This window comes from Callospermophilus lateralis, chromosome 3 (genome assembly GCF_048772815.1).
Source record: "Callospermophilus lateralis isolate mCalLat2 chromosome 3, mCalLat2.hap1, whole genome shotgun sequence".
In the NCBI taxonomy this organism is placed as follows: domain Eukaryota; kingdom Metazoa; phylum Chordata; class Mammalia; order Rodentia; family Sciuridae; genus Callospermophilus; species Callospermophilus lateralis.
In genome coordinates this window covers 131,609,671-131,635,141 of record NC_135307.1, presented here as the reverse complement: position 1 = coordinate 131,635,141, position 25,471 = coordinate 131,609,671, and the positions used below count along the sequence as shown (strand labels likewise).

The window sequence follows — 25,471 nt, the reverse complement described above, 5'->3', positions numbered from 1 at the left end:
TTTGAAGGCCAAGTGTAACTGTGTGCATCAAAAGCTTTACGAATGCCTAGGACCTCAACCCATGCTCCATCTCAAGGATTTATTCTGCAGAAACTGTCAAATGCACAAAGATGAGGCAAGAACACTCTTCATAGTGTTATTTATAATAATGAAAAATGAGAAACAACATGGATGTCTCAAATCACAAGAGGCTAATGGTACAAATCCCGACAAACAGATTTGAAAGGGAATACTTGAAAATACAAAGAAATTATTATGACATAAAAAAATTAATAAAGGTTATAAAGGGTAATAGAAAAAATTTACTCAAAAGCTATATTTTAAAAAAGACATATACCAACATACTACAAAAAGGCATCTTTAAGTGGTAAGAAAGCAGATGATATTTATTCCTTTTTTTTGTAGTATATGTTTTAATTCTACAATACATATGTATCATTTTTATAGTCACAAAACTCATTTTTAGTGTTTTTGAAATTAGGTTGTTTAAATCTTCAAATGCTTGGAAATCTTGGTCAAAGAGATTCAGGAAAACAAGTAACTGATTTTGAATAAAAATAAGAAAAATGCACAAAGATCTCAACTTCTGGGGAAATATCAGGAACAATAAATAAAAACCAAATCTTAGAGGCAAAATTTCATTCCAGTATAATTAATGTGTCTGTGTACATGTATGTGTTGTATTGTGTGTGTGTGTGTGTGTGTATGTATATATAGATAAACATTGGGTATACTTGGGTTTTTTCAAGGTTTAAAATACTTTTGGGGGGACAAACTTTAAAACAAAGACATATAGAGAAATTCAGATATTTAAGTTTAAAGATATCACTATAAAGTCTGTATTCAGAAAAAAGACATTTTATTAGAATCTCTACACCATGTATAATTTCTATAAAATTTACACACAAGTTTATAGATCCTCAGAGATTACTTAACAATTAATAAAACTAAATTAACAGTGCTAATACTAAATAAATAGCATAGAGATTATAGATTATTTAGAAAGTTCCCATCTATCTGAAACCTAATACACTTCATTTCCATAAATCCATATGGGGCATCTTTAATATGGTGAGCCCAGGATAAGGTATTGGGAATGTAACTCCAGACAGAACTAGGTCCTATCCGTGAAACACCCCAAGTCACCAAGTCTCCTGACAAGACCAGGGTTCCACCCACTTGTATCAAAGTGTGAAATATGATATATCAAGAACTATGTAATGTTTTGAACAACCAACAATAAAAATTTAAAAAAAAAAAAAAAAGACCAGGGTTCCTCTCAGCCTCCTCTCCCCTCCTCTGTTAGCACTGAATGCTGTGAAAGCACTGCCTCGGATTCCATGATGCTAGAGTTCCTTCCTTCCTCCCTTGCCTTTTCACTGTCTCTCTTTCTGTAACTGGGATCACTGTCCAGGGCTGGGCTTTTGCACTCCTCTCCTCCCTGCTTCCTGGTGCACCCAGGCTTCCACTATTGCTTCTGTGAGACTGATGGTAAAGTCTGCAGTGTTGAGCATGACCACTTCACATGCAGGGGTCTCCTGGCTCTCTTCCTGGGAGCTGTCCCTGACATCCATTTCTTCGTCATTTGCCAGAGGCTACCAGGGCCCAGCCACCTTCCCCTCTAAAGCTTCCTCAAAAATCTTTCTGCCCTGAGCCACTCCCAACTGCCTTTCCACCTGCACACAACCCTCAGGTCAATTCCATATCAACAGTCATAGAACCTCCAATGTCCACCAATTACCCAGCAATAAACAAGGAGCTAAAAAATAATAAACTACGCACTAATGAAGAAGTCTGGGTCTTTTCACAGTATCTTCAAGAACATCCCCACACATCCCACAGCACACCTCAGCACAGCTAGGCAGACTCCTGACTGCATGCTAATTCAGCATGCTGATTCCTGACTCCAACCCCTTGATCCTGAAATCTCTCTTTCTCTTTCTACAAATAAGCTTGTCAAGCCTTTCATCACCACCACATGTATCAGTGTAGACACTAGCAATGCTGGTATTTTTACTTTAGGTTAAAGTAGATCCTTAGCCACTCATCATACTTTATAGCAGACAGACACCCTCAATTCCTGAAAAAGCCAGATCTTCTCTGGCTAAGACAGAGCTATTGGGAATACCATCTCCTACCTGACTCCTACCTATAGGACTAAGACAGAGGGCTCTCTGGTATCAAGTTTTCTCTTTAATAGGTACAAGGTGCCTGTATCCACCAATGAGAATCCCATATACAGACCTCACCTCCCAACACAGCAAGGAAACATGCTGCTTTGCTGCCAACATTTAAACACAGAATGACGACCACCTATTTCTCAAGGTCTAGGGACATGCGTTAATTGCAATCTCATCAACCATTTTCTGTCAAAACTATAGTATTATGCCTTGAAATTTAAGTCTAATAAAAACATGTCACATACCCCTTATTGTGAACAGCCTTCAAAACCCTGCTGCTAAAATTCATTTCTTACCAAGAGCACCAAGGAATGAGGAATCTTGATCACCAATCACATTCAGATTTGTTTCATGGATAAATGACTTACTTGGGAATGATTACTTGAAGTTTCGATTTTCTCCTGGGATTTGTCTTTGGCTAATTTGGCAGCTTCTTTTACCTCCTGGAACTTATCTGCAAACTGAATACCAAAAATAGTTATTAAGGTTTTTTATTAATGTTATTCTTGGCTGTTATTTGAAACCCATTTTTATTATTCTGTATCCTTTTTAAGCCAATAAATTCTACATAAACTCAAGATTATTTTATTTAAGGTTTAAAATATATGAATATAAGAAATTTTTCTAGTAAATACTATTGGCCCACGTCAGATCTGAACCAGTTTCAAAGCTACTGAAGCTGGTTTGATGATGATAAACAAACAAACAAACAAACAAAGCCCTTAGGTTTATAGTAACTAATACAAAAGCATCAAGAGAAACATAACTACATTACAGATGGGATCCATGAAAAACTTAATGAACCCTATTTAAAAGATCCAAGAACTCTCAGAAGTTAATGCCACAGAAAAGAAAAATGCGGGCTGGGGATGTGGCTCAAGCGGTAGCGCACTTGCCTGGCATGCGTGCGGCCTGGGTTCGATCCTCAGCACCACATACAAACAAAGATGTTGTGTCCGCCAAAAACTAAAAAATAAATATTAAAAATTCTCTCTGTCTCTCTCTCTCACCTCTCTCTTTAAAAAAAGAAAAAGAAAAAGAAAAATGCCCCAAACCTTGGGGAAACTATTTTTAGGTTTTTTAGAAAAAGACACAAAATAGTCAAATGCAGCCTATGATTATAACCTTAATCATCATGTAATCTGTTTAAAGTACACTAATAACTTTCCTATATACATATGTGAATATACCACAGTGAATCTCACCATGTGTACACCAACAAGAATTAATTAAAATAAAATAACTACCTGTAAATGGCAGAAAGATCAACAGAGAAGAGGGAAGGGAGGTCGGTGAGGGAGGGGAAGGAGACGTACTAGGGATTGAATTAACAAGATATATTCCATGCTTTTATAATTATGTAAAAATGGATTTTACTGTCATGTAGAACTAAAAAGAACCAATAAATAAAAAAATAAAGTACACTAATAAAAGAGATAAGGAAGTGTGGCAAGATGCTAATAAGTGTTAAATCTAGGTGATATGTGTAGTGTTCATTAATTTGTGCTCTCTACTTTTTAAAATGTTTTAACATTTCCATATTAAAAAAATTCTTAAAATCCTAGAGCTATCAAAGTAATCACTGGCTCACAGTCACTGACAAGGTGACTGATTTTCATTAGCAAATATGATGTTTGAACAGAGAACAGTTTCTAATGGATAATCCTGGTATTACAAAGCAAGGAGAACTAAATGTAGTTCCTAAGAGAAACAGAAAGTAGCAGGTTGCAAGGCTAAAGACAATTCTGAGGGTTTAGCTTAGGACTCATCTATTTGTGAGCATAGGCTGTCCTCTGAGTATCTTCACAATGCCCACAAAAGCAGTATGCTTCAAGGAGATCTTGACAGATAACAGATGCTGGTGAACTCAGCACCCTGGTCTAAGCAGAAAAGGTCATCCTTTGGTTCTGGCCCAGAGTTGCTGCTGCAGGCCCCGTTAATAAAGCCACAGCCATGGGGCTTCATATTTAACCTTTCCAAAGCTGTCAGAGGAAAATTACATTATCATTTGCTTGAAACATGTAAAGCTCAGAAGGGATGGACAAAGTCTCCTTCCTCTTCAGGAAGGAACTTCCTTCAGGAAAAATTTCATGTCATGTACTCCATGATGGCGGAGTCCCTGCCTCTTTATTTTTGCACCTTCCTCCACACCTGGCAGAAAGCAGGCACAAATGAGATTGCTCAGTGAATGAATGAGCCCTGGGTTCAGGTCTGTGCATCCCTGACCACTGAGAAAGGAAACAATCACATCAAAGACTTGGTTTCTGCCCCCAAAGAAACTCTTAAGTCTACAGAGGATTTTGTTTCTATTACACAGGCATAAATCAAGATGGAAATTTCAGAAAACAAGTTTAAAATGCAACAAAATAGGAAAAACCCTATCAACTCATTTTAAAAGATGTGTTATGAGCAGATACATGATGAAAAGAACAGGTAAGAAATGGGTCCTTGCCCTGCAGTTTTCTAAAGTTATCTTAATTATGTTATTTCTAAAGTTATCTTAATTATATGTTATCAACATATAATTAAGATAACTTTAGAAAACTGTAGGGCAAGGAATTTAAATCCTTAACACAAACCAGCAGCATGTTAAATCATTAATCAGTTATAATGGGTAAGTGTGAAAAAAAAGTTAAACACTAAAAAATCTAGATACAAACAACATTGAATGTTTATTGAACTTCTACTTCTACTTGAAGGGTGGGAAGGTAATTTTTCAAACTTGGAAGAAATCAAAGAAAATCACAAAAGTGACAGGCTTGACTGTATAACAATTTAAACATAAAAGGGAAAAAAAACAAAGAAGAAGGAAAACAGCAGTCGGGGAAATGGTCTATAGCTAAGCTAGGACAACAGAAAAAAGGGTTATTATTTTTAGTACAGAAAGAATTTGTACAAGATGAAAAGGAAAATATGAAAATTCCGATAGATAAATGGCAAAATTCATGAACAAAAAGTAGAATAACTAAACAACATAGAGAGAAGACTGTTCAGCCTTGCTGGGAAATGCAAATCAAAATAATGAGGAACCATTCTTTGCCTACTAAATTAGCAAACACTAAATACAATTATCAACCTCAATGCTGGCAAGATCTTTCTGGTAGCATTGTGTTTTGGTACAGCCCCATTGAGAAGCAATTTGAAAATATGTATCATGAGTGAAAAAAAAAGTTTATACCTACTGACTCAGTGATAATGCTTCTGAGAACTATTCTGCAAAAATACTTGAGAAAATTTGGGGGGGGGCCTTCAACACAATGATCATAATTCTAGCTTTGCCCACAATAATGAAAAATTGGAAGCAATCCAGAGAGCTCTGGGTGTTGATGGAAGAATGGTCCCCTTCAGAGACTTCACCACTTAAGAGAGGTGCCAAATGATTATCCTTTGGTGAAAATTTTTCATGAAGTCTACAGTTTTCTAATATTTTCCCATTATTGTATAAAAGCACATATGCTTGAAAATGTGGAAAATATATTTAGAATTAAATATTTTTAAAAACTATCGTCCTATCACCTGGAAATAAGCACTAACCATACAAATTTCTGATATTTTCTATCTGTATATATGCATCCATCACATACATACAAATATTTCTTTTAAAAACTGAAATGATGTTGTACATCTCATTTTATAGCCTCTTCTGAAATTAACAATATGACAGTAATACTTCCATGCAATTATATGATTTTCTACCACATTATCTTAATTGCTACACAATATTATGCTGAGGGATGTACTGGGTTATTTAACTAATTTCCTACTGCTGGTTGTTTAGATTCTTTCTCCCCTTTTTTCCTTTCTGTTGTTGTTCTTCAAAATGATGATGCAAGGAAAATCCTTGTAGCTAAATTTTCGTACTCCATTGCCACTATTTCTTTCAAATGCATTCCTGTAAATGAAACCCATAAGTCAATGGCAAGTCAAACCAGAAAGGTTTCTGAAATACATTGCCAAATTCTCATGTCTTTATTATTAAGATCATTTTATATAGTTTTTAAAGTTGTGATAATAATTTTAAATTGTAGTTGTAAGAACATTACAGTTCTAAGTTTGGCTTTATCTCATTCATCATAGATAGAAGATGATCAAAATAATCACCACCATTATCATGGAAAATGACAGACTAATAGTGCTCGATTTTGTCTATGGTTTTTCTTAGTCTTGGCCACTGAAGACTAAGAAAATTTGCCATTCATAATCTTTTTTTTTTTTTTCTCTTAGCTTAACAGAATCTCAAATTTGTCTGGAGTAAAAATTTCCTAGGTGCTGGAGAATGATCATAGCAACCTACTTCCTTGTATTTATTATTTGAGGGAGAAGGGGTTAGGGATCCAGGGCTGACAATGGAATCTAAGAAGTCAGTCATGAAGTTTTCAAGGGAAGTATTGTGGTTCTGCTTTCTCCCAATCTTGCTGTGAGAGCAAATGTACAGAGCTTAAGTAGCCATCTTATCACCAAGAAGGAAAGGTCAATAGAAGAACAAACATACAAAAATATGATGCAGAACTCTCAGATCTAACACTATGAAGTCATGTCAGCAACTACCTATCTCAGGACTTCTCTTTTGCATGAGAAGAATACCCTCTCTATTTAAGCACTACAATTTGGCTTTCTGTTACTTGTAGTCAAAAGCATTCTATTGAAACATATCAAAAGAATGATTAATATCCCACATTTTTAAAAAGTTACCTTTGTGGGGCATCATTGTGCACTTCTATAATCTCAGCAACTTGGGAGGCTGAGTCAGGAGGATCTCAAGTTCAAGGAAAGCCTCAGCAATTTAGTAAGGCCCTAAGCAATTTAGTGAGACTTGGTCTCAAAAATAAAAAATAAAAAGGTGTGGGGATGTGGCTCAGTGGTAAAGTCATCCTGAATTAAATCCCTGGTAACCCCTCCCCCAAAAAATTCACCCTAAATCAGGTGACAAAAAGAAGACTGGATAATGTTCTTACAACTACACTGAGTTAAGGAAGTAAAGAGAGGGGACATTTTTGAGTAATGGATAAAATTACTGAAATGTGTTGAAAGCAAATATCACATGTGTATTAGGGTTGAGATGGATCAACCATGAAGCACTCATTGGGCTGGGGAGTACTCAGTTGGTAGAGTGCTTGCCTCACATGCACGAAGCCCTGGGTTCGATCCCCAGCACCACCACCCCCCCCCAAAAAAAAAATCAAGCCATGCAGCACTCATGACTTTATCCTGGACTGCTCTCCTTAATGGAAGAATGTGTTTCCTTCTATGAATGAGATAAAGCCAAACTTAGAACAGTGACAACTTGAGGTCAGATGCCAGAAAGAATCTAAACTTCAATAACTGGTTCATTCTTATATTTGGTTCTCTCTCCTTTTGTCTTTTTTTCATAAGCTCTTCCTTTTATCTGAACATGCAAGCTCCTTTTCAATGTTCTTTAGTGGGCTGAGGTATTATGTCTTTCCAGTGGGTGGACAAAGGAGTCCCAGTTTATTTCTGGGAACAAACAGCATCTATTATTTTTGTAAAGGCTGTCTCAAGAGTAGAAAGTTTCCCTGAAATATTTTCTGGACTGTGGCTGTGAAATGGTCCTTATAATGACAGCTGTTAAGACCAAGGTATCTATTTTCATTTTGGGGGTCAGAGAGAGAAGTAGGCATAAAGTGTTCTTAAATGAAAATGCACACGCTGGTTCCTTTCTCTAGCCTGGAGTGTTTGATCATCAATTCCCCTAGGGTCTGTGGGTGGTAGCTCTGGGAAGTCAGGAATACTCAGCCACAGATGTCCCTCAGCACATGCCTTGGGAACCCTTTAGGCCCAAGTTCCTTCAGTGTAGCTAATTGCTACTTGTCGAGACTGCCGGCTTCAATTCATGATAATTTATCAGTGTGTGGTTAATGGCTCCCTTCAAAGAGAATGGAGAAAGTTGATTTGAAATATTTTGGACAAAGGAAACATTCACCCAAGAGTTTATTTGAGAAGTCTTTATAATAATGACAGGTCACAGTCAAAGAGCAGAGACTCTAGTGCTGCCAGAGACTGAATGACTCAGGAAGACAGGACATTCCTCCTTAATGATAGGACATTTTCTTCTGTCTGAGAAAATTTAGAAGTGGCTGTCCTTGGAGGCAGGCACAGCTCAAGGTCTCTTCAGCTCTCTGAGGCACAAAGAATTGAACTTCAACAACTTGTTCTAGGTTTTTGTCTGGAGTTTTTCTTTTGATTCTTTTCATAGAAACTTTCTCCCTTTATCCTTCTAGCTACTTCAGTTCCTCTGAATACTAAAGAAATTGTTCCAGGAAGCTATCACTGATTCTCTCAAACCATCCCGAGCTTCAGGAAGGAACCTCTGGTCCTGGACAAGATCAGGAGCCTGTGTGAAGATGAGCCCAGTCAGGACCCAGGAGCCTCCCCAGCAGTCTGAGGTTCCCAAACCCCTTCCTCTGGCTATGAGGGAGTTGGGAGAGCCCTGGGGAGTGGGGTGCTCCCACCATTCCCTTCCCCACTGGGCACCTCTACTGGAGGGAAAACCATGCAAACCCCTGTCCACTCCAGACAGAGGCTCTGGCTGCTCACCCTGCCAATCACCATCAAGAACACTTGCTTCCAGTTTACATAAATTCTCTCTGCCCTCAGGGCTCTTGCTCCTCTTTTCCATCTCACAACATGGTACACAAAGGAACTCAAATAGCTGAGGCTGTAATATGCAATTCCCCAAGAATCTGGAATTTTATGGAGCTCCTCCTAGGAACAGGGATGATGTCTCTGTACCCTCAGTGCCTAGCACAGTGTCAGCAGAGCAGGAGCCCAATAAATACCTGCCCAGATAGTCAGCCAGATGTTAATGGCAACAGTCTAGATGAAAAAACTTCTACAGCCATGCTTCTGGAAACCAGCCTAATTCTAGCTGGCCTAGCTTTTCAACTTTCCCTTGGATTCCTTGAGATACTCTGACATTCTTCTAATAAATTCCTATGTCATATAAACTAGTCAATATTACTTTCAACTCAAACATTCTTAATACTTACACAGGGCTCGTCTACAATCCTAAAAGGAAATTTATTCTCCTGAAACAGGCTTTCAGCCCCCTTAAAATGGCTGAGTAAGGCTGCTCAGAGACCATCAGTTTGTTCCCTCAGCTACCCCTATTCTGCAGTCAGCTATGATCTGCTCTGCAAGACCTTTCTAGTCATTCTCAGGTGTCTAGATCCTTGGAGAATGAATCAGTTATGAATCCTCTCTTGGGAGGGGGGAGCACCTCCCACACACATACACAGCACTGTGTGGCATTTTAAGGGGTGTGGGGACTCCAGGCTAGAAACTCCTACTAAGCATTATCTTACTCCCCTTTTCTGAGGGCTCCAAACAGAGAATCACTGACAGCGATGAATGTCAAAGACAAACTGTGCTATCCTTTAAAAGATGTAACAAGCTTGTTCCATCAAGATGCACTGCTGCTGGGAGCAGGATCATAGTCTCTTCCTCAGGAGTCCGGGGGTAAGGACCTACTGACAACTCTTTCCTCACATGGATCCTGAAAATCTAGTAGACAAGAATTGGGCAGACAAGCCCACTAACCCTGCCAGACACAAAAGGCAGAAGCAGACACTGGAGGACAGGAAGGACTGTACTCACTGCTTCCTCATGCTGCAACCTCAGTCCCTGAAGTGGCACTTGTTAAGAGATGGATTTCCTGTTTTCAAGGAACCTGGTATTTGGGGAAGGGCACCTGCATTGGCAGCTCTGTGATGCCAGAAGGGTGAAGTGCAAGACCATAAAGGATTCTTGCTCACTGAAAACACCACTCCATCCCTCAGTAGGCAATTTCTGAATGAGAGAGGTATCTGAGGTGGTGCTTATTATGCTGTGTAAAGCAATGTACCTTTGTCAGCTGCTGCTCAGAAGAAAACCCCAAACCAAACACCGTGTTGGCTCTGCTGTCTGCCCACTGCCCAAACTTCTGGGACGTTTTGGTGAAGGTCATATTCGGCGTGATTGTGCTGTTTATGATCACCTGCAGGAAAACATTCAAGAGGAGAAATGTAAACACTGAATTGGACACCACAGTCACGTCTTAAAATTACAGCGTACTTCTCTTGCCCTGTTATATTTGGTCCTATGTTCTTCTGGCACATCCCATGTTGAGTCAGATTCACAACACTGATAAGAGGCAATTTCAGACACTAAATGGGCAGTCTAAAATAAGATCTTACATGTTATCAGTGGGAGAATGCCTCTCGTAAGTCAAGAATAGTATCCAAAACTGCTGTTTATTGCCCCCAAATAGCCACACATCAGAGCACCCTTAGTGATAGCCATAGCACACATTCTTGGAAGAACTGATCTACATACCTGTTTTAATCACCTGCAGCTCCAGTGTCCAGTTCAACCATTTTAAATCTCCATAAGCATCTAGAGCCTGCTGCTTTCCAGCAGGAAGGAAAGGTACACTCCAATTAGGATAATTTGTGGAGAGTTAATTTATAAAGACAGTAATTATATAGGTGTGAGCAAGGCAGAAACTGTAAAGGATGGAATAGGACCCTGGTGCTAGCTCTCACTACTCTTGACCTAAAAGGAAGACTGAATGGAAAGGAGACATACCTTGAAAAGGGAGGATCATATGGAGCAGGCTGCCTTGAAAAGGGAGGTGACCTTCTGTTGAGGGACACAGCCAGCAAAGGAACAAGAGCCAGGGGAACAAATACCGTTCCCTATCTCCTTTTGACCTTCATTTGCTATTTGCCAAACCCATCCACAAGTAAAAGGACCTGGAAGCCCATTGATGTCATCTGCAGGTTAGCCTCTCAGGAACCAGAACAGAGTGAAGAAGGGTAGAGAATGGATCTAGAGGGGTAAAGGGATAATATCCAGCACACCATGCATTCATTCACTCAATAAACACTTATTCAGCATTTACTATATGTCAGGCCTTCAGCTTAACCAAAGATATAAAGCTAGTAAACACAGTAAAGTGACCTGCCTGCTATCACTGGACATAATCAAGAAATGGGGCAGAGGAGAGGGCTGTGGAAAATGCAGATCTAAACCATGGGCTGGTATAGGGGAATGGCCCTGAGACCTTGCGGGCTGGTGGAATTCTGACTCAGCCCCAGGCAGGGCTGACATGGCAGGACCAAGGCAGACCCAGGGAAGGTATGTGGCTGAGAGTGGATCAGAATGGATTCACGATCCCAGAACACTGACTCTGGTCATTTCCCAACTTCTAGGATCTGGGAAGGACAAAACAATGCCTAGACACATCCAAAAACTTGATGGGTTTAAATCATTTTCTTCTGCCTGCCTTTATTGCAGACCTATGACCCGAGGTGAGTCATACAACCTCTTACAAGTCCCCTTGAATGGCAGTAGACAGAGACTGAAGAGAGTATGGGACATAGCTCTCAAGTTTGCCCCAGGCTGTCCCAGAGTCAGTCAAGCTGGAATTATGACAGTGACACTCTGGTATTTCTTTAGAATGTAACTGTTTCTAAGGAATCTTTTCAGAGAATCTTTTATCTAAACCTTATTTTTACAGAAGGGTAAACTGAGGCTCATCAAGGTCAAGTGACTTGTTCAATGTGATAAAACTAGAAAATGACTAAAAGGGTAGAAAGTATGTATTACTTTACTTCAGGAGCAGAATCCATCTATCCTGTTTGGAGGTTCACTCACCTTCTTAACTCTCCCTCCAAGACATTGCTTCTGCTCCACTATCTCTCTGCCTCTTCTAGGACTCCAGTTACACATGTGTCTGACCTGCTGAGTGTGTCCAGCATTTTTTATACTCACCAATTATTTTTCCCTCCTTTCTTGGTTTCCCCTGCTTCAATTTTGGTACTTTTTATTGATCTGCTTTCTAGCTCACCATCCTTGGCTATTGATATTGAACCAACGTGCTGCTAAATCTACCCACTGACCTCTTAATTTCAAATACTGCAATTTTTTTAGTTCTAGAATATCCATTTGAATAAATTTTAAGTCTCTGGGGAGACTTAGTTAATTCTTAGTCTTCTTCCCATCACCTATTTCATCCATTTTCCTCCTCCTTTTCCTTGAATATACTAATCAATTATTTTAAAGTCCTTGATGAAAACTCTTAACATCTGGATTATATCTTAACCTGTTTCTATTATCTGGGGTTTCATTTTGACCTAAGTATATATGGTTTCACGTTTTTCCATGTCTAGTAATTTTTTACTGTATGTTGGAAAATGGATATAAAAGAATTGTTAAGGTTCCACATGCTGTTATCTTCTACCAGGGAAATGTTCCCTTTTTTTCTTCTAGACAAGTAGGTAGATAGGATATTCCTACTTCTCAGGGTTGAGGTTCAGTGCTGGTAAAACTCAAGTCTACCTCTGGTTCACCTCTGTATTTAGGGCAGGCCTTTAAGTGATTTCAACTGACGACTGGGTAGATATTCATCTCCTCTGCCATGAAAGGCTGCTAGAGATTCAATACTGTCCTTAAGAAGTTTTTTACTTAGTTCTGTAGCCTTCAAATATACATATCTTCATAATTTAGCAAATCTTGAAGGGGCCTGGCCACGTGTTTAGAGCCACTCAAGTCTCTCATTTTGTCATTCAAGCTACATGTAAACATCAAGATTTGTGCAAGTTTCTCTGCCTGCAGCAAACCAAGTAGCAGCAGGGACCAACGCTGGATGCCCAAGCCTCTCACTGCTCCTAGAATCACTAAGTGCCCAGGTGAACGGATATGTAAGTGTCCAGAGTCAATTCCCCACTCTCTCTGGGCCTTTTAAGTCTCTATTTTTTTTTTTTTTTTCAGCTCCTTTGTAGAACTTTGCTCTCCACTCACACAGTCAATCTGAGAATTTTACTCTGCCTCTCAGGAATGTGCAGCCTAACTCTTTGCACTCTTGCACAGACTTGAAATTCAGCAAATATCTTGTGGTGAAAATCATCCATGAATTTGAAAGGCACATCATTGCTAAATGCTTTGCCTATTTCTTTTTCCACCAGCAGTATTTCTCTATCTGAGCCAAGTTCATCTTTAGCCTGCACCCAGAACTGGCAAATGCTCTCAAGAGAGAGAGCTGCCAATTTCATCTTTGAGTGGTCCTCCTTTATCTCCCTGGAATTTCAATCTCTCTAGTCTTCATCATTTCTGTAGCACTCTGATGCCTTTAAATCATATTTATCCATTTTTTCCTGCTTATTATCAGAGGGAATGGAACACTGGCCTGCTGGAATCTATATACCTTACTTACAAGCAAAATGCTGAGTCTGTAGAAGTTCAGAGATGCAATTTACTACATGTCTCTAGGGACTTTTTCTATAATGTTAATGGAAAGCATGTGCCTTTTTATAAGAGAGCTGTTCATATCAAATAAGCAAAACTGTGTCCAGATGTGCTATTCCAGCTTACCAGTATGACTTCACACTGCAACCAGTCTCTAAGTCCTCTAATATCCCACCTGCCCATCTCTTTCCTCCCTTCTGTAGCATGTTGGGAGGGGGCAGGGAGAGCAAATTCTGAGATCTCAGACCACAGCCCACAGCTTTTGCCTATCAAACTCACCTTAACTCTTTCTCTCCAGTCTTCCAAGAGAAGGGTCCATTCACTCACCCATAACTAAGCCTCCCTCAGACCCCTGGGTCCCATGTCTTCATCTCCAAACCCAGGATGCTCCTCCTACCCACACAACTGCACTGTGTACTCATGACCATAGGCCAGAGTAGACAAAAGGTCTGTTCGCTCTTTGGACACAAAATGATGGTTTTGCAGAAACTCATTAGAATTCTACAGTGGGAGTTGCATTGTCCTCCTCATTCCCTACAACAGGCCAACTCTGCTGAGGGACTGCTTTAATCCTGGCTCAGCACAGCTACTGCTTCCTATCTCCAGCATCAAGATATCCAGGCAATCATCAAACACAATCTAGAGGATTCCACAACATGGAGATCGACCAGGATGAGAAAACGAAAGCCCACCCTCTTTACCATGCTGCTCTTACTATTCCTCAGGCTGGCTCCCTGGGGGCTTTATAAAGCCCTGGCTGGCTCCCAATAGCTTACCCAGGGCTTTAGAATTTCCTAGCTCCAGAGGGGAGGAATAAAAGGGGAGGAAAGAGGAGAAAAGGCAAGAGAAGCCATCATCTACCTCTTCAACACCATCCTAGATGGCCATGACCATGTGGTTGATCTGAACAATCTTAGGGCCACAACAGTAAGCCCAACTCCACAATAAGGGAGACAGCTGGTTGGCGTCCCTCCCAGAAAATTCAGTACATTGACCTTCACAAAAGCAGCCAGAGTGACATCCTGGGTAATTACTCTGTCAAAAATGGTTAACCCCAGGATCTTCCTCCTTCGCTTCACACCAACACAGTCACTCCATTCTGTGCTAAACTTGGCTTGGCCAAGACTAAGCCCTCCTGACAAGCTGGGCAGACAGAAGCTTCTAAGTTCTGCTCCTTCTGTGTATGCTCCTCTCGGGTCCCTCCATTGCTGGTTAACTGTGCACTGGGAAGGCCGATCTCTCTTTGAGGTTCTGACTCATTTCTCACTTTCACCCTCCTAAGATGTGAATGAAAAGAATACACACATGAAAAGATCTTTCTCTGCTTGGGGTCTGTAGTGATGAATACAATGTGCAGTCATGTGGGTAGCAGGAACATTCTGAGGTTGGGGACAAAGAGCTGGGGCCAAAGGGACTGAAGGAGGCTTAGTTCTGGGCAAGTGATCCTTCTCTTGGGAGACTGGAAAAAATAAATTGAATTTGATAAACCTGAGTTATAAGCTCAATTTTGCTAACCAGGTGGAAACGGCTTTACCGTTGTTATTATTATGAACTCACCAAAGTCAAAACATGTTAGATGATACCAAGTGTTTGGGCAAAGATGTGGAGTAATAGAAGCTGTCAGAGATTACTAAAACCATTTGAAAAAAAAGGTGGCTTACTCTACTAAAGTTCAAAATGTACATTTTTAACACACAACAATTTGACTCCTGAATATATGCCACAGAGAAATTTTTATATAGGTATAGGAAGAAATGTACAAGAATGTTCACAGTAGCAGTGCTTATAAATAAACAATGTCTACCACCAGCAGAATGGATAAACTGTGATATATTCATACATTGAAATAATATCTACCAGGAAAATTTCTTTTTTTATAAATATTTATGTTTTAGTTGTAGTTGGAAATAATATCTTTATTTTATTTATTTTTATGTGGTGCTGAGGATCGAACCCAGGGCCTTGCATGTACTAGGTACACCCTCTACTGCTGAGACAAAACCCCAGCCCCTCTTTTTTTTGATACTGGGGATTGAACCCAGGGGCACTTTATCACTTGAGTGACATTCCCAGTCCTTTTTCAATTTTATTTATTTATTTTTATTTTGAGACAGGGTCTCACTAAGTTGTTTAGGGCCTTGCTAAATTCCTGAAGCTGGAATCAAACTTGCAATCCTACTGCTTCAGGCTCCTGAGTTGCTGGGATTATAGGTGTGCACCACCATGCCCAGCAAAGATAAAAAGGGGGGAAAAGGATTTGTAAAGAACATACAAGAAGGTCCCCAGTATGATTCTATTTGTATAAAAGTCAAAAGCAGGCAAAACTAACTTACTGTTTAGGACAGGGGTCAGCAAACGATAGCCCTCAGGCCAAATCCAGCCTACAGCCTATTTTTGTAAATAAAGTTTTATTGGAACACAGCAAAATGTATTCATTTACATATTGGTCCATGGCTCTTTTCTTGCTACAAAAGAAAAGTGGAATAGCTGCAACAAAGACTGTACAGGCTATAAAAAAATAAATAAGTAAATAAAATTACTCTCTGGTCCTCAAAAAGAAAAAGTTTGCCAACCCATGACTTAGAAATACATATACATGTGGCAAAACTCCAAAGAAAATCAAGGAAATACTTAATACAAACTTCAAGACAGTGGTAATTCCTTGAGGGTGAATGGAGGAGCATATGATAAGGAAACGGCCCACAAAAGGATTTCTGAAGTACAGATGGTCCCCAACTTACAATGATTCAGCTTAAGATCCTTTGATTTTTATGTGAAAGTGATTCTCATTCAACAGACATACTTAAAATTTTGAATTTTGATCTGTCCCTGGGCTGGTGATGTGCACTACAGTTCTGTTTCACGATGCTAGGGAGCAGCAATGAGCCCCAGCTCACAGGCTATGACGTGATCAGAAGGTTAACAACTGATGCTCTATAGTGTACCATGTGGCTAAGTGAGGGTATTCAGTAGGCGAGGTGTATTCAATACACTTTGAACTTGTGACATTTTCAACTAACCATGGGTTGATCAGGTTGTAATCTGACAATATTCTGAGTCAAAGTGCATCCACCTTCTGAGTCAAGGTGGTAAAGCGTGCACTTCTTCAACTAAAGGGGAATACATGAGGGTTCACATTATTAGATGTTCAATGACCATGTAACAGTTGAAAACAAAGTCTACAAAACAATAACCTGGTTGTTAAGGAGGCTAATCTTCAGGGTGAGCAGAGTATTGTGAAGAGAGATGGCAGTGTCCTTTCTGAATAGAGACACTGGAGAATCATGCTGGGGACAGAAGAAGTGGCTGGACCTGCAGGTTCCAGTCTCAGAGGAGATACAGGGCTGAAGATGACTGTGGGATGAGCAGGAAAATGGTTATGGAAGGGAAGGATGTCATTCAGCAGGAGGAAACAAAGAAAGAAGAGGCCTGGGGCAGAAGGGTGACTTCAGGCAGCAACTGAGAAAGAGCAGGTCAAAGAGTGCAGACGTTATGACAAAGTTAGGAATGAATCCCAGAAGAACGATTCCTAGAAGTCCAGAGAGCAAAGAATGAAAACACAGGTGTTAACTCAACAGGATGATGAATTGGATGAGAACTATGTCTCCTGGGGAGTGGGGAAAAGAAGTCTGGGGGGAGAAACTGAAGCCCAGAAGGGAGAGGGGTTGCTTTGTGAAGCACCCAGGGCACAAACTTTAAATGTGGAGTCCCAAGTTCTGCATATACCTCCCTTTCTTGCAAATTTTCTCTGATACTTTACTAGGTGTAAAAGACCCAGTTTCTGCATATCACTGGAAACAAGTTTTTATAAAATGCACAAAATACCTGTAACCAAGAGCAACTTGGCACAAGCAAAAAAGTCTTTAGTCTTTCCTGCTCTGGACATCACCAGAAGCTGCTCATGAAATGGGGAGGCATAACACATGAAAGACTTTCATGAAAGACTCTAAAATTCAGGGAGTTGCAAGTTCAGAAAACATAAAAGTTTTCCTCAAGAGGCTGGGACTGGGTTATAGCAATTAAAAAACATGCTGCCTGCTTTCAAGGAAGTTGTTAATAGGTGCTTTCTAAAAAAAAAAAAAAAAAAACAAAACACACAGATGAGGAAGAAAGAAAACCAACATTCATTGAAGCCCTACTGTGTGGTAGGAACCTTCCCACCACACTCCCTTAACAGAAGGTGCTCTACATTTATTCAAAAGAGAAAACTACAATGGTGGGTGTTCTTGAAAGCAATTTTATATTCTTAGAAGAAAATACCAAACAAGCCACGATTTCAGATGTTTGTAACAGCTAAACAATCATAACGAGACAGGGCTTGTGACACAGCCCTGCTAGCTATCTGTAGAACAGATGACCTCTAAGGTCTCTTCCAGTCGAGGTTTTTTGTGATTCTATAAATAACTGAGAATCAAGGGCAGCAATGTTATCCAGAGCACCTGGAATAAGCACCTGCTTCAGGCAAGCCTTGCCCACAGGCACAGCCAATTCCTCATAACTGGGTTTGTAAAGAGTGCCAACAGCACAATGAAATCAAGAGCTGTGATGGTTCAATTAACCAATGCTCTGGAAACAGAGTGTCTTTAAAATGCAGTTGGCTGTTCTGCCCCAAAACTCACCATAAATCATAGCTGTTGGTGTGTGCTGCATGGCTCACAGTAATGCTGAGTTGGGAGATGCCCTCTGTCCACTGTCCATGAACAGGGCAACCATAGGTCTGGTCCTTGGTTCTTTCTTGGCAGAGACCTTGCCCCTTCCCACTATCCTTCTGTGTACACTGTATACCTGCTGCAGCCTGGAGGGGAGGTGGCCAGGGCTGACCTCATCATCTGCTCACTCCCCCACCCACTTCTCTGGTGTGGCCCACTCTGATTGATGCTGAAATTCCAAATATGGGCCATGCATGGTCTTCCTCCAGAGAGCTCACAGTCTCCTGTAGCCCCATACACAGACACAAATCCACATAATTCCCTAAAGTTTGGGGCAACACTGAGGCAACACACTCATTTCTTTAGGTAGCAGCTGGAACTCACACATGCAATACTATCTCTGAAAAATGGAAATGGCTTAGTGTTTCAACAAGAATGAAGAACAGATCTGAATACAGAGTCTTCCTGTGATTAGCAGAACCAATTGCTCTCAGGAGTAGAACTGGCTCTTCATGCATCCTTCACCAAGTAGAGCATGACAAATGCTTGGACAGGGAAGAGGAGCTTGCTGAGCCTGGCGTGGAATGACAGCTGCTAAAGCTGCTGGCTACAACTCCACCATTCCTGGGGAGTTTGTGCTCTTCAGACTGCTCACAGTGGCTGAGTCTGGTGTGGCCTTTGCTCAAAATGATCTCCAAGTCCCTTCCATACCAGCACCTTGTTACAGAAGCACACCTACTCTGTTTGGAGAGGCAGAGCAGATTTGCTCTTCCATCAGCAACATTCCTCTGCCTTGTGAAGGACCATTGACTTGGAAGTACCAAGCAGAAGCTCAAGGTAAGGATATGATGTGGCCAGGCCAACAAAGAGAAGCCTAGCAATAGGTCCCAGATCTGCCCAAGGTCACAGAGATACAGTCCACATGTCCCCAAAGGCTAAACTGTCATCCCAAATGTTGATCTTAGTTTGATCAACATTTGGGATCAAAGGCCTAAAATGAAATGGGTTGTCTTAATGTGGTAGAACACAATGATGGGGAAGCCAGGAAGTATTCATACTTCTCTAGCCCAGGAGCATCCACTCTGAGTGGCTAGCCCATGACATCATTCTCTAGTCACCTGAGACCTAGGATGTGCAGCTGAGCAGGCAGTAGGGTTCTAGGCTTGGAAGGCCAGTGAACATGGAGCCAGGAATACAAAGAGGAGAACCAAGCTGATTGTACAGAGATTAGGTGGGGTGGGCAAAGACAATGGATAAGAATCCGAGGGGAAGGCATTGGTGTCAGTACAAACAAACAACAGTCATCTCAGCATACTTGACCCTATTCTAGTCCACAGGAAGGAAGGCCATCCGTCTAGAGTATTTAGATAGGATAGAAGCTGGGTTAGGGAAATTAGTACCCCAAACATGAGTGAGGACGGTGCAAGCTGCAGAACACCAGGCAGTGGCCATAACTGCTACTGCTCTTCAATCTTTTCTCTACGCCCCACTTGACTGAGGAATAGCTGAAGGCACAGGATCTGGTTAAGACCTGGCTGTTGGTTTCGCTTGTTGTTATTGGGTCAAGAGTGGGTCCAGCAGGGCTGACATGGTGCTGGGATCACATCCAGTGCTCTGTGTTCCAGTTCTCCAGGCAAGAAAATTTCCCCTATCTCTAATCCCTGAGTGCTAATGATAATTAAGTGCCTAAATCCTGTCCCTACCTCTCCATGTTCCAGGGCCTTCTGCAGAATAGGGCTTTGTCAAGTTCTCGATGCTATAGTGGTAAAGTTAGAACTCTGAGTGGGCTATGGGAACACCAGGTGGCCGGGCATCATGGTGTGAAATGTGTGTGTAGGGGGGGTATCCTGAGATCCTCTGTCTCCATCTCTATATTGCAGCAATTCCCCAAGGCCTAGGTTTTCAATTTCTACTTTTTAAGTGCCTAACTTGTCGAATCCCCCACCTTGGGCTTGAATTAGCTCTGCTCCACAGTTATGGCCTTCGCCCACCCTCCTATACCCATCTGATTTCTCACAGCCATCTCAGTTGGCTCAGACTTCACCAAGCTGTCACAGCCTTCAGGAACTGCAGAGCCATAACGATACAGTGGCTGACACTGACAAATTACTAAAAGCCTAGCTAACAGGGCTAAAGCACTTATTCTAAGAAGTTGTTTTATCTATAGTTAAGCCCAATATATCCTTGGATAGTTCAACTGACAAAAGTACAAACCATCTAAGGATGGCAGATGAACTGACAGAATACACAGATAAAAGAAAGCAGGTCAGCTCAATTCCCCATCCCTATCAGAACATCCTGGAAAGAATCCAGGCGATTCCAACTCAGGGAAGAGAAGTGGTAATTACAACTGCACCATCCCATGTCTCCCAGAAGCTTAAAGAAAAAAATTAAAAATGAAATAAAAAATAAGGCACTTTCACGTTTCCTTACTATTCACCAGCCTTACCCTCACCCCATGCACTATCATCCTGCTTGAATAGATAAAAAAGCCAGTTCTTGTGTATCTAAAGATGCTCGCCAGCACCAGTCTGCCTAGCCTCCTCAGAATGTGAGCTTAGCCAGGTCACTGCCTCCCCTTAGACCTTGGTTAAAAAATGAGGAGTTCTGAACTCTTTCCCTGGATAGGAGAAAGGGTTGTGGCAACTGGAAGAAAGAGAAAAATCACAAGCCAAGTCACCTTCATCTGCAGTTGCCATGGTGCTGGAAGCACAAAGGAGGCACTTGGAGAACACAGACTGAAGGGAGAATTTGCCTTAAAACTGGGATCCTCATTAGATCAGAAGGCTCCAGCAGGTCTTACTGCGGGGGCGGGGCAGGAGGTGGATTTCCAATGGAGGCTTCCTCAGGCCTTCTACTCTGTGAAGTGCAGGGAGAAGCCTACACCCAGGCCCCAACCTAGAGCACAGCTTCCAACTCTCCACTTCCTGTTGCCTAGGAAGGCTAACCTAGAGGCAGAAGTCAGGAGAAAATGCAGATAGGAATGAGAAGGCCAGAGGCTACTGCATGGGTCCAGGCAACACTGTGCCTAAGCAAGAGTTCAGGTATTAAAACAGAAAGTATTACATGTGAGGTATTCCAAAGGCAAATTTATTTGATAAACTTAGAAAAAGGAATGACTTGCTGTTTTTTGTTCTTTTTTTAGAGGCCAAATAATTGGGAAATCAAAACAGAGACATGGTTTAGAGGATAAAAAGGCACATTGAATTTCAGATGACAACGTGTAAAAATGTCTGGCAGGGTAGATGCAGACTGAAGACTATAAAGTGGTGGGTTTATTTATTTATTTATAAAAAGACTTTGTGGTATTTCTGCTGGCATCCCTTCATTTTACTCCCATAATAATATGGCAAAAATGTGGAAAAAGATAGCAGTATAACGAAAGTGCCAGGAAAAAGGTATTTCACAAAATACACCAAACCATTTAATAAAAATTGACTTCCATGTCTAATGACATCAGAACCAGACTAGATATAATACCCAATGCTGGCAAGGGTACACTAAACTGGCATTTTCATAATGCTGGAAGAAAGAATCCTTTTGGAAAGCAATTTGGCAATATGTATCATGAGCCATAAAGTGTTAATATTATGGCCTAATATTCTAGGAATCTAGCCTAAGGAAATATTCAAAAGAAAGCAATAGAACTGTGATAACAACTGAGGATATCTAGCACACAAAAATGTTCATTATCTATAGTAGAGAAAAATTGGAAGCCACTTAAAAATGCAACCATAAGGGAGAAATTAAGAGCACTATAGGCCCCTGATGGAATCATTATATAGGCATTAAAATGTTAGTTACAAAGACAGTGTGGTAACAAGGAAATCTGCTTTTCACTGGATTGCTATATTTTTAAAAGGACAGAAGAGCAGGATACGTGACTACACAGACATTAAGATGATAACATTCATGTTCAGATAGCTGGTTCTGGATACACCTTTTTCCTCCTACTTTTCAAAGGGATGGTACTGCTTTGGAAAGAAAATAAGTGAGAATGTTAAAATCAGCAGGTGGGGCAGTACCTTGGCTCCATCCACACTGATGATCCGATAGCTATTCCTCGTGACATCGTAGAAGTAGGAAACAGTGACAGCTTGCTTACTTGCAGGCACCCAGTTCTTCTTGGTGCTGGGGTCAATCTGGAAGACATGCGCTCGGGTGGTGAAGATGGGCTGTTCTCTGTAAGAGGAAAGATGGGCATGTAAGTTGATGCAACATGACTTTTATGTATAATTTATGGTTTCTAGGCTACCTACTACCCCAAAAGACTTTAAATAGCTTATTCAGAAAGATACATATGCATGAGGACAATTAAAATTAAAAAATGGAAGAAAAGAGAAAAAGACACACCAATGAGTAGTTTCTGCAACCCACACTCCGTTTGCAAGGCAACTGGCCTCATTGAGCAATTTGCTTAAAATGCAACTCCCTGTTGAGAATTTCTGCATCCCTGTCAAGTGTCCAGTTCCTTCTCTGACATCCTGTTGACATTCTTAGGATTTTGGAACCATTTCAAATTTATTATGGGGGATTCTGTAACAAATTTAAGATTGTGCAAACCATTTATTACTTACTGTTATATTTCTATTAAGTATTTCTCAAATTTCCATCATGATTTTATATCCTTCTGGGTATCTCTTTAATTTACTTTTGGAATAATTTAAGGACTTTACAACTTGACCAAGCCTTAAAGTTTATGTAGAAATCATCAAATCCACCTCTTTTGCTATTCTTGAGCTACAGTATTCTGCCTTTTTCTTCATGTAGTTGCTAACCAAATTAGCATATTATCTGTGTTTCTTTTTGTTTAGTGGAGAATTAATTAGATCCTAACAATAGATATTAATAAGGCAGATGAATAAAAACTGCAATGGATTGCACTACATAATCACATTTTAAGGTACCTACTTCACAAAATAATACAGACTCATCACAAAATATATTTATTTCTGAAGACAGGGTCTTTAGGCAAACTGTCTCAAAAATCCTCTAAGTGTTCAAAATAAGATAAAAATTGAAAAATAAAAGCAACCAGCTTTGCATAAAATTCTACATATTTAATAAGGACTTATTAGAAGTACAAAATTAAATCAAAAGGTTTAATTGTAGTTTAGTCAAATTAATTTTTAAAATTCTTAAAATGTCAAAAGAGATGACATTAAAAAAAAAATGAACACCCAAGTGTATACAAAAGCCAAAAAAGAAAGTGAATTTAAGTGCACTGGTCTCTGAATGGAGTACTTTTAGGCAAAGCAGTCTTTGAACTCATCCTGACTGTTGAAGAATCATTATTGGAAAAGAAAGCTCTTGAGGAGAAATATTTTCCTAGAAAAGCAATTTGCCATTTGAGCCTCATGCAAGGAACATGGAATAACATGATGGATGTCAGCATAGTTTCAGGGAAATGAAGAAACCTTCTTTATGACTATTTCTCCAAGGGCATGCTAGTAATGCTACTTGAGTGCAGTTGTTTCTAGAAGCCAGAAGAACAGCCAGAGACTACCACTCTTTGCTCCCCGAAACTTCTTTTCTAGGTTCCCCTGAGCAGGACAAGTGACTCTGGGAATATGGATTACTAGGATATTTCACTTTCCTCAATAAAAACCAAGTTCACCCACTCACTCAATCCTAAACCAACACCCTTTCCAGTGCCTGGGTGTCAGCTGTGGAAACAAAAGGAATATTCTCACTATAATTTCTCACATCTGTTGTCAAGAGGCCAGGCTGTGAGGAAAATGTGCACAATGAATACAAGCTCTTGCAATCAAGTCCACATGGGGAAGTCTGATGTCTGGATGGCCCAGCTGTGCCACTGTCAACACAGCACTGTATTTTTCTAATCATCTAAATACAACACCATAAAGAAAAAACACTTCTTCACATACAACATTCTCTTGCATATGTAAGAAGAAAGAGTGATTTAAAGGGCAGTCACTACAGAAAATTTTCAGAGAATAAAACTGTACTCAAATCTCTGCCTCTCTCTTCCACAGCACTGAATGGAGGCCCATGGGTCAGAAAGAATTCTTCATTAGGGAAGGAGCCCAGGCTTTCAGATCTTTCATCTCGTTCCTTATACTGAGGTAGAGTGACTAGATCTAGGTGTTGGCAAGCTTAGTATTTCTTCTGCCATCATGATAGAAATTAGCTCGGCATTTACTAAAAATATGAGTTCTCAGGCCCCATCCTATGCCCCCTGGAATCTGGCTCTCTGAGGAAGAGGGCTGAGGACTCCACTTCTAATAAGAATTCTGGGTGATTTTTTAATCTTCAAGGAAGCTGGGAATATGGTCACATTGGATATTATCAGGTTATCTAAGGAAAAATGGAAGAAGTAAGCCCTAAAACCAGGATTTCTCCTCCAGAATGAAAAAAAAAATTATACATCATGATCCCCATAAAGTTCTCCCAAGCTCCAGGGGGCCAGCAATGGGACTCAAAACAGGTTCTCCAGATGCAAACAATGGAGGCAAGGGGCGAAAGAAAGGGAATGATGGAGGGTAGTTTGCAGTGGCAAAGCAGGGCCCTCCTGCAAGCGCTGTCTGCCCTGGGGGCCTATAGGAATGAAAAACTGAGGACAACAATGTGGAGAGAGTAGAGGAGGAGGGCAGGGAGACAAGAGAAGACAGCAGGGCTTTCTGATCAGTCATAAGCAAAAGCAACCTGCCATTTGCTTGGCATGATTGAGGCCAAGGTGAGCATGTAGACCAGAAGGGCTCCATCTCCAAATCTGCCTTCTTGGCTCTGCAGATGGACTGAAGTTACCTTGGGTTATCCTTGGGACCCCATCCAGAAATGCAAGGATGTAGGAAGGCATGGTGAACTCAGCTGGACACACCTTTGGTCACCATAGCCAAGCCCTCCACAGAGAAGTGGCTTCTCTCACACAGAGATCCAGGAGGGGACACTGCAGGGGGTCACACCAGCCCTATTCTGAGGGTGGTCACCATGGCAGGTAGCTATAGCCCTCCTGAGGCCAAAAACTTTTGTTCCTCAGTCCCAAGGCCCTGGACAGATGGGAGAACCTGCACAGCCAGACTGGCAGCAGCTCTGTATACAGGTACCCACCCATAGGACTGTGATTTCCACATGAATAACCAAATCTGAGAGCACTGGGGAGTTTCAGGCTGTTTTTCTGAAATTCAAAAAGTCTACTGTTATTTCAAGAAGCAAGGATGAAAAGAACAGCCAGTGGCTGACATTTACTGAGTGTTTACTGTTCTACAAGGCTTTACACGTGATTTCTCACTTAGGTTCACAACAATCCTATGAGGAAGGTGCCACACAGATGGAAAAACAAGAGGCCAGGTAAATTGCCTTGTGTCACATAGTTAGGAAATGGCAGATTTGAGCTTTGAAGTCAGTTCTAAGTGACAAAGAAAGCCTCCCTCTTAA

General features: G+C 40.8%; 1 protein-coding gene across 4 annotated transcripts in view; it reads right to left on the bottom strand.

The window, feature by feature from the left end:
* Positions 1-25,471, bottom strand: part of Homer2 (homer scaffold protein 2) — a 93,543-nt gene that overhangs the window by 15,816 nt on the left and 52,256 nt on the right. For 3 of the 4 annotated variants that reach the window (XM_076851282.1, XM_076851283.1, XM_076851284.1), the window contains exons 2-4: positions 22,099-22,255; positions 10,042-10,173; positions 2,549-2,641 (exon numbers count right to left, since the gene is read on the bottom strand). In XM_076851282.1, the coding sequence (XP_076707397.1) occupies positions 2,549-2,641; positions 10,042-10,173; positions 22,099-22,255 (382 nt within the window). Of the gene's footprint in view, positions 1-2,548; positions 2,642-10,041; positions 10,174-10,511; positions 10,584-22,098; positions 22,256-25,471 lie in introns of those variants that run through there. The other variant, XM_076851285.1, reaches the window with a different exon arrangement.